This window comes from Heloderma suspectum, chromosome 3 (genome assembly GCF_057233095.1).
Source record: "Heloderma suspectum isolate Gila_16-S chromosome 3, 16-S_ref, whole genome shotgun sequence".
In the NCBI taxonomy this organism is placed as follows: domain Eukaryota; kingdom Metazoa; phylum Chordata; class Lepidosauria; order Squamata; family Helodermatidae; genus Heloderma; species Heloderma suspectum.
The window spans coordinates 156,430,218-156,445,116 of NC_139460.1; the positions used below are offsets into that span (position 1 = coordinate 156,430,218).

The following is a 14,899-nucleotide window of genomic DNA, read 5'->3' on the forward strand; positions in this document are numbered from 1 at the left end:
TGTCAGCAAATAACCTAAGAAAATACCAAGGATGGATGTTCCGGGAAAATCTGCACAAATCAAATAATCTCAACTTTTTATAGGTTTGTACTTCTTAAATACACAACCTTAACACTATATACCAACATTACATAAGCTACTGTATGTATGAATGGCAAAACCAAAAAGCATATCCTCAAGTTAACTGATAAAACACAGGACACTTACTTGACAGTAACTCGATTAGATAAATCCTGAAGGTCACCAGGATGAAAAAGTTGAGCTTCTTTTAATCCAAGATTTTCACACGCTTTCAAAAACACATTGATATTATCCTGTGAAGACAAGTGGAAAGTGACTGCTTAGTTAAGCAATGTGAAGGAAGGAACCACAAGTTGGTAAGCCAAAGTTTCAAAGTCCAGTACGTGGAAATACAAAAGATCTGTCTCCTGGATCATAAATACTACCAGTATTTCATATGAATCGCTGGGCTGAGCAGTGATCTCTGTGACTGACAGACCAAGTTAAAGATTACCAGGTATAAAGCAAAAATGCCCAGCCAGTAAGCAGCAATCTGCATTTGATGTCAGCTCTGCAAACAAACGCCCTCTTTTTAGCTTTGCATGACAAGCCTCACCTCTCACATTTAAAAATAACTCCAGCTACTGACATTCACCCACCCAGAAATGGTTGGCAACAGAGGAATTAAGAGGAGGAACTTGGTTTCTATGATTACAGATTGACTGTAGAATACTGCACCTGGAATCTGGCTTTGGTTACTGAGAAGGCATATATATATATATATATATTTGAGAAAGAGAGAGAAAGAAACAGAGAGAGAGGGAGTGTGAGAGAGAGAATGCAAATGAAAGGCAAGAGCAAAAAGACACAGCACAAATCTGTGGTTTTCATTGGGTAAACTAAAAAGCATAGGTGCTGTTTAGCGCTGACGGACTACACCTGCTCTGGGCCAACTGCTGATTGAGTCAGTGACTGCAGCATACATGGAACAATATAGGGAGGATTTTGTAGTTGATGTTCTCACTTTTTGTTCAAAGGATATGTGCACTTAAACAGTGTTCATCTTGTTAGTACTAAACCCACCAGTGGGCACTATGACAACTGAAACCATGACTATTACGGATTAAGTATCCCCCCCCCCCCATAGCATTTAATAATGTACAGAAAACGATCAGTATCACTAGATACTCAGGATCATACTTGGTTGTAATAACTGATGTCACACTCATTTTCCCCCACTGATGATACAGTGTATGGCTGAGATACACATGATTTCCCTGCCTATAAGATGGCAACTTAACGGCCAAAGAAATTGAGGGCAAGTAAATTGAAGTTTAATCCAGAAAAGACAGAGGTGATTCTGATTTGTTGAAAGGCAGATCAAAGAATAGGGATTCATCCAGTGCTGGATGGGGTTACATTCCTCCTGAAGATTCAGGTTTGCAGTTTGGATGTACTCCTGGATTCAAGCCTGAACTTGGATGTCCAGATTTTGGCAGTGGCCTGGAGTACGTTTGAACAGCTGAGGCTAGCGCGCCAACTATACCTGTTCCTAGAGATGTCTGATCTAACCATGGTCATGCATGCCTTAGTTACGTCCTGTTTGGACTACTGTACCTTTTGTGGAGGTACAGTATGTGGAGCTTATGTGGAGCTGCCTTTGAGCAGTCTTTGGAAACTTCAGCTGGTCCAGAATGCTGAGGCCAGACTGTTGACCGGGGCAGGTTACAGGGTGTACGCAACTCATTTGTTCCAGCAGCTTCACTGGCTACCAGTCAGTTTCCAGGCACAAGTCAAAGTGCTGCTTATGACCTATAAAGCCCTATACAGGGATTTATTCTTGGGACCAGGGTATCTGAAAGACTACCTTCTCCCAAACAAGCCTGCCTGGGTATTAGGATCTTTGGGGCAAGCCCTTCTCTCAGTCCAGCCACCGTCAGAGGCACTTCTGTTGGGGAGGCAAGAGCCACCTTCTTGGTGGCTGTTCCCAGGCTCTAGAACTCCCTGCCAAGAGAGGCTACATTGGTTCCTGCTCTGTTGTCCTTCCATTGGCAGGCAAAAACATTTTTATTCAGGCAGGCGTTGACATGTAAGCTGGTCTGTTGCTGAAAGGGGTTTTAACTGTTTGGGTGCTATCTATTTATTTCATTGTTGTCTTTTTCACTGTGTTTTTATGTCATGTTTTAATTAACATTTTGTTTTTAATCTGCATTTTTATTATTGTTAGCAACCCTAGTGCCATTTGGACCGTGCCTTCATACTGTTGCGCTGATTTCCCCAATGGGCATATGCAATTTTGAGAGAAAAATAATCAAATTATGGAACCACCTACTTGTTTTGATTTTATAGAAGTACACACTATTTACAGAAAACCAACTTAGGCTGCAATGTTTAGACAGAAAAAAAAATCCTTCAACTTCCAGAATTCCCCAGCCAGCCATATTGGCTGGGCAATTCTGAGAGTTGTTTTTCTGTCTAAACATTCATTGGATTGCACCCTTAAGTTCTCAGAAGAGTGAGACAGGGATTGTGTATTATATAGTACATAAAGTTAATTTGAAGTTTAAAATTCTGGCTTCTTGTCAATTCCATTTGGGCAGCACCCTCCAAGCTCTTCAGTTGTTTGCTTTCTTTCTTTGCTTAAACAAACTCTTTGGGAGTCATATGTTCAACTTATGTAACAAATGTGAATTCTGGTATGCACACCCCAATGTACTGACATATTATTCAGCTGGGGCAAACAGCTTTTCATCATTAGCAGAAATACAAGTTATGGCATATCTTTAACATTCAATCAGAGAGAGGTATGTGTTGCGGGAGCCTAAACTAATCAGAGAACTTGGATTACGGTGGAAAACCATGAGTGTTTCTCCAAACCACAGGTGAATTTAATTGAAACATTGGACCCTTTTCTACCTTCATTTAGATGCCTGCCATTCCATTTCTGCAAGCAAAACCAAAATTAGTTTTAATAACTATGAATAAATTAGCGTGAAATATATTCACAGTCTACCAAGTCCAAAGGTTTCAGTCAGTTATACATGCACTCTTATTCAAGGACTTTCAATGTTTATATTGACCACCTTAAGTTGTATTAGTAGTTTTTTGTTTAATTCCCTTAATACCCTAAGACTTCAACATCAGTGCTTTGTAAACGATCGATCACACTAACAATGACATTAGTATAACCTAATAAATCAAGACACTGCAATGACATTGCATCAACATACCATTGGTGTTGGAAGAAAATATGCCAATTCAAATGTTTAGTATTAGTTGTTTTCACCACTGAACGTCAAAGAGTGAAGAGCAGCCAACCTTCTGAGACATGCCCTATTGTTTATTTTTACATTAAAATGCATTAAAAAAAAAGTCAGAATTTTAAAGGAAGAGCAATTGGAACCATGTCTCTCGAAGTTATCTTGGTTCCAATTGACTGTTTGGTGTCCCCTTCCCCCATGTTAAGATTCCTTCCTTTGTTATTTATTTTATTTGTACTCAAACCTTTTTACCAAACAATGGCACTCAAGGTGGCTTACAGAAACAATTGAAATTGATTAAACAATGCGTTAAAATACAGTAAAAACATAACAATTACAGAAAACAAATATTAAAAGCAATATCCAATCCAACAGACCCACTTACAGGTAGGGATGTATGAAAGTCACTTACCGTTTCACGGATCTCCTTCTTGGTGGGGGGGAGGTGCTCTGTCCCTCCCCCCAGAATCCTCGACAGGGGGGAGGCGCTCCGTCCCTCCCCCCAGAATCCTCAACGGGGGGGAAGCACTCCGTTCCTCCCCCCCGGAATCCTTGACCGGCCAGGTGTGCTCTGCGGCGGCTCCGCGGAGCAGCCGGCCAGGCCCAGGCCAGAGCCGTCTGCAGCAAGATTTCCGGCCGCGGAGGGCTCTGGGTAAAAACAACAACAACACCGCGTATGCAAATGGCGGTGGCTACAGCCGCCGCCATTTGCATTCCTTATTTTTGGCCATCTTAGTCTACGTAAATATTTACGTAGAGTATTACGGTGAAAATAAAGGGGAACGCAAATAGTGCCCGCTACGCTATTTGCGTTCCAATTTATTTTGGCTGTAATAGTCTACGTAAATATTTACATAGACTAAGACGGCCAAAAATAAGGAATGCAAATGGCGACGGCATCCCTGCGTTAGCCGTGATAGGCTATGTATGTATTTATGTAGCCTATCACAGCATGAAAGAGGAAGCGAATGGCGGCCGCAGAGCGGCCGCCATTTGCAAGTTGGTGCCGACGGGAGCAGGTAAGTGCTCCGTTTCGCGCTATTTTCATGGGGTGGGGGCTTCGTGCCGCCCGACTTTCGTGGGTTGGGGGAGGCGGGGCTTCGTTCCGCGATGGATTGCGGGGGGTCTCTCCAAGATCCGTTGCGGAATTCTCTGACATCCCTACTTACAGGCTAAAGGCCTTCTTGAATAAAGCAGTCTTTGCCTGCCAGCAGAAAGGGAAAGGCATATACTAAAAGCAGTAAAATATAACCAAGCAATAACAAATCACAGCAGCCAAAAAATCTAAGAGGGCTTAAAAACCCAATTAAAACTTTTATTTTCAACTGCCCTCCTAAACACAAGCAGTGAAAGAGCCATATGGGGGACAGCATTCCAAAGGTGGGGGTCACCACAGAAAAGGAATTACCTCCAAGGAGACCTGAAATAGTTCTACCGAATGAGTCTGCACAGATGCAATGGTATTGGAGAAGAACAATCTCTTCACCAACTTCATTGCCACAGAGTAGCTTCTAAAATGGGCTCCAGTCCACATCTGGTCAGACTTGTCATGCTTTTTTTAAAAAAAAACACACATCAAAAATAATTTGGGCCAGGCCCATGATTGTCATGGCGGCCATGAAATCCTGAGCCACTCATGGTAGGGCATGAACAGCCATGTCACCCAAGACCATAAGCCTAGTGGAATCCAATGCCATATAAACCAGCCCTGTTACCTCAGGAAGGGAGAGTACTGGGCAGTGAGGTGAACAGTACACCAGAAGAATCCTTAGTCTGTCCTGGTCACAAACTTTCAGATGGATACTCTGGGAGGACAAGGCTTGCTGAATGGAACACCCGATATTATTTCAATAGACCACTGGCAACCCCATCTCCCCACCCCCCCAGACCTAACATATTGACACACACAAACCCCAGCTGGACAAATCAGAAAGTGAGATTAATACTCCCCAGTTCATCCAGCCAGTTTTCTGTAATGCAAGCCAGGTCGACATGCTCATCCAGGATCAAAATGCAAATGACAGCTGTCTTCTCGTTCATCAAATATAAAAGCAGAACAATCCTTCAGTGGAAAACAGCTGAGGCAACACGTTTTAACAGCACTAAATATCCTGTCTTCAACTAATTTCTAGGTTTTGTTTTGAGAGACATAATTGTAGCCCTCATCTCACCCTGATTCCAACAGTCTATACTATAATATTTCACAAGTAAGCCCCTAGTTGAGATTAGCTGTCCTGGAATATTTGCAACCACTTCAGATGCTTAGGAAATGGAAGGTGTCAGTCTAGAAGGGGAAAGCCTAAACCTCTTCTCCCCCTACCCTAGAGCTGTAGCCTACAAAGAGTTCTGAAATAGCCATTCTTATCTAAAATGACAAACAAAACCTTTCCTGCAAACTATTCAAATACTTGTCATATGCACCCAAATTCAGAGAGTTTTCTGGAAAATGTTCTAATGCAACTGGAATCCGCTTTACCATCATTGATATATTTAGTATAAAAACTAAAGTAGGGATTAATTTTACATACTGTGTAAGAGCTCAAACGTGTTTTCCAATAGCCAAAATATTTGTACTAAAATACTTAACTGATTAATGAAACATTTAAAAAAACAAAAAAGGCATGCTTGAAGTTCTTTAAATGCAAAATTCAAAGCTTTACTTAGAAATTATTTTTATTGGCATATCTGTAAAACTTTAAGACATAATAACCCAATAGCATTCACTTCCCTCATATTGCTCAAATTTTAAGAAAAAAATGAAGGCACTGAAAACTATTAACATACTGATTTTAGCACACCCAGATTGCTATATGTTTATATTTTATATGCATGCATGCTTCCCTAGGGATAGCCAGTCCATACAAAATAAAAGTTAATACTGAGGAAGTTAATATAAACTTTGAAACTTTACAATTTGGCTGTTATTGTTTTCACTTATTATGTTATTAATTTTATGAAATAATGCAATTTTAGATATAGATAATATTCCACCCCACATCAAAACATTCTTTATCATCTCCTTTCCTACAAGATCTCTAACCTTATATTATTTTACAACCCTGACAGAACACTAGCTTATGTCATTTCAAAGTATGTTTTGTTGATGCAATAAAATGTACAATTTATATTAACTTGTTTTCAAAAGAATGTGTATGTGAGGGTATGAACATTTTCCTTTTCTGTCCATTTCCTAGCTATAGCTCTCCTCACTAGCGATGAGCCAAAATTGGAAGGGAACACAGTTCACAAACATTTGTGCCCCTGAAAAGCACCCCCCACCCTTCTGGCTATTTCCCTGTGCTGGGGGGATGGGGCAAGTGGCAACCGTCATATCCTACTGGGCCAAGATTCACTTTGGAGATGGACCAGAAATGGGACGCAGGCTCCCTACCCTCTCTTGCTGTCTTCGTTGTGGGGAAGAGTTAAATGCCTGAATCACAGGATTTGAGTGTTCAATTTTCCCCATGGTGAGGAGAACAAGGGAAGCATGTGAGCTCAAGGCTCTCACCAAACCAAACTTGGGAAGAATGACAGCAGAGACAGAGAAAGCAACAGCCAACCAGGCTTGCAATGTTATCCAAAATTCTGAAATGATCTCAGACTTTATATTGAACAACATTTCCCTATCTAGAAGTAGTGCCATTTCTCTATCCTTGCCTCAACAGTGGGTTACACAAGACGAGACAGGTTTATTCAGTGTCCTTTTAAAAGTAGAGAGGTCCTTGTAGTTCCTTTCCCCCAAAACCTCTTGCCTTAGATTACAGGAATTTGCTTGAAAAACCACCTGAAAAATCCCCAAAACTAGAGGACAAAGTAAAATCATTATCACACATTTGTTCCCCAAGTGCATCTCATGATTTTGAAGAAATATGCCAGGGTTCTGAAAATGTGAGATTAGCCATTATTAGGCCTCTCAATCTTTTTGACTGGCTGAATGACTTAACTGGTAAGACTTGCCACAGCTTGCAATATGAGAACTACTAAATCCTACTACACATCGCAGTGAAAAGGAACCAAGACGTGCATGCCCTTAAAGCAACAGCAATCTGGCAACTACCACTGTGCACTGAAAAGCAGATTAACCTATCCAGCAGGTGCCCATGGTATCCCCTCAGTAGTATCAGAGTGTAAGGGACACTTTTCCCAAGAATTCCCCAACTCATGCAGTTTCATTTTACTAGAACTAAAGAAGACATGACTATTAAGATTAAAACTGACCCTACAGCTGTATGGGAACAGAGGTGTGGTAATGTTTCCATACCTACAAAATGATATGCCTGGGGGTTGCCAAGCTGCTGCCGCCAGACTACTTTTCCTATCAGATGGCAAGTGATGCCATTCTGGACAAATACATCAGCTTACATTGTACTTTTAACACAGGATTACTTTCCAAATTTACACCACCATTATGGAGATAGGTTACTATCAGAGACAAGCTTGCCTCTGGTAGCCTCAGGAATAAAACAGAGCCAGAGACATCACCTTGCCGACAAAGGTCCGCATAATCAAAGCTATTTTCCCAGTAGTAACGTATGGCTGTGAGAGCTGGACTATAAGGAAGGCTGAGCGCCAAAGAATTGATGCTTTCGAACTGTGGTGCTGGAGAAGACTCTTACAAGTCCCCTGGACTGCAAGGAGGTCAAATCAGTCAGTCCTAAAGGAAATCAGCCCTGAGTGCTCATTGGAAGGACAGATACTGAAGCTGAAGCTCAAATATTTTGGCCTAATGCGAAGAGAAAAGTCACTGGAAAAGACCCTGATGCTGGGAAGGACTGAAGGCAAAAGGAGAAGGAGATGGCAGAGGATGAGATGGCGAGATAGCATCACCGATGCAATGAATATGGACTTGAGCACACTCCGGGAGAGAGCACAGGACAGGAAGGCTTGGCGTGCTATGGTCCATGGGGTCACGAAGAGTCGGCCACGACTGAATGACTGAACAACAACAACATCTGAGAAAGCTGAAACCAAATGTTTATTTCCAGGCCTCGTATTGGCTCAGAAAATAAACTGAGCTCTCCCTAATGGCTAAAGCATGCCTTCTGCCAGACCCTTCCTCTTCTAAATGCCCTACTCCTCTTATCCTTATCCTCCTCTTAAAGCCTTACCTTCTGAAGCAGCAAGAGCACCCATGGTGTGTACAGAGTGGGAGGAAGGAGGGAAAAGTTTTTCCTTTTCCTCACATTCATCCAGCATCTTGGTGACCTGGCTTGCCAATATACAATTGCCCAGTCCACATGCCACAGTAACCTCAAATTGTTTTAAATTCCATGTTACTGTGAATCCGGCAGTGTGCTGGTGCACTCAGTGGAATACATTAAAAAGTTTGTTTGTGAAATGTAATAAGCAATACAGTCTTTATTTGTTTAGGACTATACAAAGAAGTTTTAATTATTAAATATACAATTCAATATTCCTTATGATTTTGAGTACCTAAACCACTGCCACTTTTATATCTCATCACTTCCTTTACCTTAACTGCTGTGAATAACTTGCCAAGATTGGGAGGGGGGGGAGTTCTAGACTACAAATTCAGATCTGCCACGTTGTAAATAAACTCTTTTAAACATACGGAATCTATTATGTTGACTGTAGAAGCTTATGACGTACACTTAATTCAGGACTTTGTTTAGAGCTGCATGCGATAACCAAGCTAGAGCTGCATGCTGCTACCCACACCCTATTTATTGGAAAAAAGTACAGCATATAAAAGGCGTTGATTTTTATACTATGAGGACAGAAAGCCTTTGTAAATAGCTGTGCATTACACGTCTACCAGAACTACTTATTGTGTTTATCATATATTGAAAGAGACAGGGGGCTTATCAAAAGGCTTGGAAGCCCAAGATTCCCAGGCACTAATCTCAGTTTACCATGACATTCCATCTCTGTATGGTGGAGTGGGACTACATTTGCTTATCCCTATTCCGCACCATCGACAGATACAACTAGATAACGTTCCAGAAGGCCATGTTTGCATGTAATGCTAAGAAGAGGTCACCTTTATTTTTCACTTCAGGTGTGAAAAATCTAAAACCCACACTGATATGTCAAGGTATAACGTATGAACTCAAACTTTACCCCCTACGTGCACAGAGAGAGTATAACTGCAATACATTAGTAAAAGTGATCTCAATTTTCAATATATTTCTAAAAATATATCAGCATTTGCCTTTAAAAATATCATGTTGCAACTGGGTGAAGGCAAGTTTTACTTCTCAAGGATATGCAACAAGTACAATAGGTTCACTAGCGCTGTCCACAATGCATGATGTGTCTGAACCAGTTCACTTTCACCAAGTATTTACTGACTACATTATAATCATGGCTGCATGTAATTACAATCCCACCGAAGAATGAGGCTGGGGGAGTGCAGAATGTGGTGTCAGGTACAGATCTCAGGTTTCTTTCTTTAAAAAAAAAGAAGTCTCTAGCCCTTATGGCTACAAAGATATGCTTGCAAGTGTGCAGCCAATGCCTGCTAAAGTCTCAGAAGCCAGGAGATTTCTATCTCTAAGCTGCTCTTCTGCCTTAAAGAAGTCTCTCAAAAGCAGTTCACAACACAGTCATGATAAAGCCAACAACTTTCAAAACTATGGCATGCCTTCACGCCCTGCACAGCTCTTTGTCTATCCACATGGTTACACACAGAATTCTGCAAATGGTGGAAAATGAGAATTATGCAAAATTAAGAGAACATGCAAATTTGCACAATTTATAGAACTCACAGAATTTTGCTTTCCTCGATGCAGAACTAAGCACATAATATTTAATTCAATGGAGGAGTATACACTGCCCTAATATTAACTTACTATAAAGTGTTGTCTATTGACCACTGATCAGGCACCTGGAGCCTTATGCTTCCCTCACCACACAGTTTCATTAGGAACCTTACTAACCCTGCTTTTGATCTGGTTTCAGCTCCTTCCCTCAGTTACCATGTTAGCCACTTGTGACACTACTGATGAACACAGGCGGGTTGCTAGGCGCATCAAATTGTAGGCCAAGTGAACACATGGTGGGAAGCAAAAATAAATGCCTCTCCCCCTTCCATTTATTATAGCAGCCTCCTCCTCCGAGGCTTTGCTTTAGCAATGGCCCACCCAACTAAGTTGTCAGATTGAAGGATTTGGGAGAAAAACAAGAACTGCATACCTTGTTAGACATGATTGCTACTGTACCAAGAGAAAGGCTGACTCACAATTGAAGCCTAATACAAAAGGTATTGAAGATAGTACAGAGATTTTATAGCACTTTTGTTAAGGTCAGTATTTAGAATGATTTAGATAGTGAAAGAGAAAATGAACCACTGATTTAAATTTAAATGTACAAATAGTGGTCACAGAGGGAAAAGAGGGGATAACCCAGTGGCTAGAAACATGCAGTTTAGTTTCACTGCTTAGATGAAAATACAGATAACTGAAGTTTCTATAGAAAGAGATAAAATCAGCATGACTAACAACCTTCTGATGGTGCCCACTGCATCCCTCCCTCCCTCCCTCCCTCTCTGTCCTTAAACACTGTAAAAAGACCCAAGCATGCCAGAATGTGGCAAGCTAGGAACATACAAAAGGAATGCCTAATCTATACAGGGTCATCGCCTAAAATTCTATTAGTCCTCTTGTGTGTCTACGGTGCAAGACAAATGATTTCAAGGTGAACGATAGGTTAACTTTCAAGGTATCATATTATCTGAAAATGCAGCAGGTGCAGAGATTAATTCAAAGGCTGGAGATTTCTCCCGCTTCATTAGACCTATCCTGAATTTCCTTCCCATTAACAGGCTGCTACTGCTGGTATGTTTTTATCACTACAAAGTTCAGAATCACCCCCACACATAGCCCCCATATAAACAGCACAGCCTTCAGGAGTTCATAGTTTCACCATCCAGTGTCAACAAAACTGAGGGGAATGTTGACAAGCAGCAGCGATGGCACATCATAAACACTCACTTGTTAAACCAGAGCTGGAGAATAAATACAGGCTCAAAGATGCCTGAAATTTAGATAGCTGCCCAGGAAGTGTTAAGGGCAGGGCAAATGTTGCACATTCCTCATCCACCCATTGTCAGGGCTGGCAACACACGGCCTACTACACTTAAGCCAGCAGTAGAACGAGTAGCCAGCATGAAAAAGTAACAGGCATTCTGAGCCTCATCCCACCCCCACACTAGAGTCTACATGCTTTGCTTAACCTGTTTGTGGCTAAGACCTGGCAGGGTACAAGAAATACAACATAGAATGATCTCTAAACATTATGCTATGTGGCGGGCAAAAGTATGCTACTCTACATGGCATCCATGACCTTTTGAATGCCTTAGCTGCACTGCTGTGTTCAATCATCCACAAATATCATTTGTAGACTTGTTTGTGCTTCCACTGTGAACATTATTCCCAACTGCTCAGGACACACCCACATTTACCAAGAATGCACAGCAATATAACTACAGAGGAAAGTTCAAGCATAGCTTTCAGTTGTCTAAGAAAGTGATAGAAAACCTTCCTGTTCTGGAGGGCCACTTTTAAATTGCAGAGTCGTGGAGTACACACATTTCTCCCCACACGCGCACTCAAATGTACATGATCCAGAAGATATACAGAAAGCACGACATATAGGGACATATGCTTACACTTTCCTTCTGTGGGTTAATTCTGGCCAACGCCAAGTTATAACCCAACACCTTTGCAGCCAAGGCAGAACTCGGCTACTTGTATAGCAGACTTGGCCCTGCCACAGAACCACCATGCCTGTCTTTCACGTTCTGCTCCATGGCCTTGCCATTACCTTGAGAACCTTAACCATAAGAACCAAAATGACCATAAGCCACTTCCATCTGGCCAGGAGTGATGTTGGCATGGAAGGAACAATGAGATTCTGCTGGCTCCTCTCTATACGTTTCTAGAACATGGTGCAAATAGTTCCTGGGACTGAGACTTAGGGGAATGAAGGGTGGGGCAAAATAATGAGAGTGCAGACAAACAGAAATGGGGGAAAGGCCTGGACTTACCCCACTTCTGGTTCAAACAGGAATATTGCTGGTCTTCTCATGTCACCACCACCCACTCCAGCCCAAGAAGAGCTAATTGCCAAAGGAATATCTGGTGATGGCCACTAAAAAAATCCTATCCAAACTGTATTTCTCAATTTCTTGCTCCTTGCACACAACATACTAGCACAATGCTCTTTAAAATCACATTTGGATTTCAACAGCACTTTCATCATCTGAATACAAGTTTCCTCCAGTCAATTAACTGATAAATGTTTTCAGCAAAATTATCTTTAGCCAGTGCTGGATGAGTTGATGTCCATCTTTCCCAGTGTGAGTAAGAATTTCTCAATCGGCATTTTATAAAGTACTTTACTAAAATTTAGAGTCATTTGGTCTCCCACATTTTCTTTGTTGAGGACACCTGGTTTCTTCACAGTCAAGATCAGTTTAGCTTCACATGTCCTACCCTTCAATGCGCTCATGTTTTGTTTTTTGTTTTTTTAACATATTGGGGAGAGCAATTCTATGGCCCCTAGACAGTGCCTGGAGGGCCACAGAATTGTTCCGTTTCTTGGCTCCGAGCTCAGAGCCAGGAAACCATTCTCCCCACCTGCTTCCCCGCCCCCTTGTAACCAGCATGAAGAGAACGCACCGGCTACCTCTCCGCACTTCGGAAACAGAATGTGGAGATGGCAAAAAGGGGGCATTCCCAGGGAGAGAAGAGACCAGGGAGGCAACATTATGATGGATCCTATGGCTACCCCAGCCTCCTTCCCTCCCCCTCCAAAGCACCGCTTCTAGATGGGCAAAATCGCCTATCTAGCAGAAATGCATGGTGGCTGGAGTGTGGAGGCGAGGATTGCCTCTGCTGTCCTCTTACACTGCTTTGGATACTCTGCAGCCTCTGTGTTCAAGGCTGCTGCCTATCCACATAGGATTATGCCCTTAATTTTTTTTAGTTTAAAGGACATAATGCTACCAATGGCACCAGGCATTTCCAAGAATATCTGCAAGTGCAAGATTAAATTGACAATAGTACATTTACATGTGAATCAAATTCACAATGGATTCTGTTGCTACTAGGAGCCCCTAGGTACAAATGAAGCTTCAGTCTATCAGTATTTCAGTCCCTGCTAGTATGTGCATGCATGCTTATAAAACCATTTTCACTCGCTGAGTAATGTGAATATACTTAGCAAGGTTACTTATTCTCCTCTCTCCCCCTAAAATAAGAAGGATTTCTGTCTCTCAGAACTCCATTCTGGTACATGAAAAAATGACCAATATATAGAAAGTTCAGGAACATTTTTTATTTTACATTTTCAAAAAATCAACAACTTGCATTTAGCAATGGCAAAATGGAAAAAAAATAGACACGAGTTCTCTAAAAGATTTATAAGTTAAGGGGCCAGCATTATCCTCTGGATTCTGGTTATGCTTTTTGTAAAACAAAACAAAACACTACAGAACAAACAATTCCACCCTTTGGAATTGTTTTTTAATTACTGTCTTATTAATAAATGGAATGCTTAAGTTCTCCCACTTACAGAACTGCTTATGACAGTGGAACAGAAAGGGCGTGATTTTCCCTTCCCCAACAGCCCCATATGCTATGCACCCTCAAAATCTGGTCCAAAGAGTTTGGAGCCCCTCTGGAACAGACTGGGAGTGTGGAGGTTCATAGTGGGAGGGGATAAAGTCAAGTCATGCGAGCAGACTTCTGCTCACATGATGTTGGATTTAGCTCACTGTGTTTAAGGCACAAGAAGGGTTTGAACAAGTGATTCTAGCACCAGGATCCAAGAGGACCCAGGGAATTACTCTCTGCTGTGATGGAGTGTCAGCAAGGTATGGCCAGTGGCATTGCTGCTGCCAATGCAGCAGGGATCAGATAAAATAAGGGGCTCATCAAGTTCTACCTGATCCTAGCAATTTGCTGGCCCTGGCCTAGCTCCTGAGTCTGAATAGTTTGAGGCCTGCTTTTGGACTACCCATTCCAGCTTCCTTCCAGACCACCAGCCTTGACACTGCACTGCTTATAAAAAGGTAACATCCAGGAGTCTAAAGGCACATCTGCGTAGAAGATTCTTCCACTCTCAGTCAGGTGCTCTTTCTCTATGCCTCAAATGTGAAATCTGGCCATACTCCTGCATCGCATCATCTTCAGAGTGCTTCTCCCACACTTATGTCATGAACAGCATGAGAAACAGCATGAAACGGGAAGTGGGGCAATCTTTTTCTATGCAGACTTGTATGTACTTTCCTCTGCACATTACCTTAATAGCGGATAGGCAATGGCTTTCTTACCTTTATAAAGAAGTGGCGCCACTGTGAGCTCCCATCTTGAGCATGTGAGCAAAGGGAGGATAACAGGCTTGCTGACAGAGCCACTGAACACACTGAATGAACATCCCGGATTGCCCCTCCTACCAAAAACATATCCTCAGATATGACCACTTTGATATATTAGATACCAAAAATGTTTGCGTTGGCTTGCCATATCCATTGCAAAATATATGCATACAGCTCCTGCAGCTCTGGAAAACTAAGAATAAATGTATAGTTGTCCTCTCTCTGTAAATATTCAGGAACGACTTACTTTGCCCAAGAGGTACATACTTTAATCAGAGCATATGATCAGTCTTTAGTT

At 41.8% G+C, this 14,899-nt stretch overlaps 1 protein-coding gene across 6 annotated transcripts in view; it reads right to left on the bottom strand.

The window, feature by feature from the left end:
• The window catches only part of LMO7 (LIM domain 7), a 202,771-nt gene that overhangs the window by 104,118 nt on the left and 83,754 nt on the right, over positions 1 to 14,899 (bottom strand). For all 6 annotated transcript variants that reach the window (XM_084844819.1, XM_084844815.1, XM_084844814.1 and 3 more), the window contains one exon: positions 208 to 314. In XM_084844819.1, coding sequence (XP_084700945.1) covers positions 208 to 314 — 107 coding nt within the window. The remainder of the gene's footprint in view (positions 1 to 207; positions 315 to 14,899) is intronic.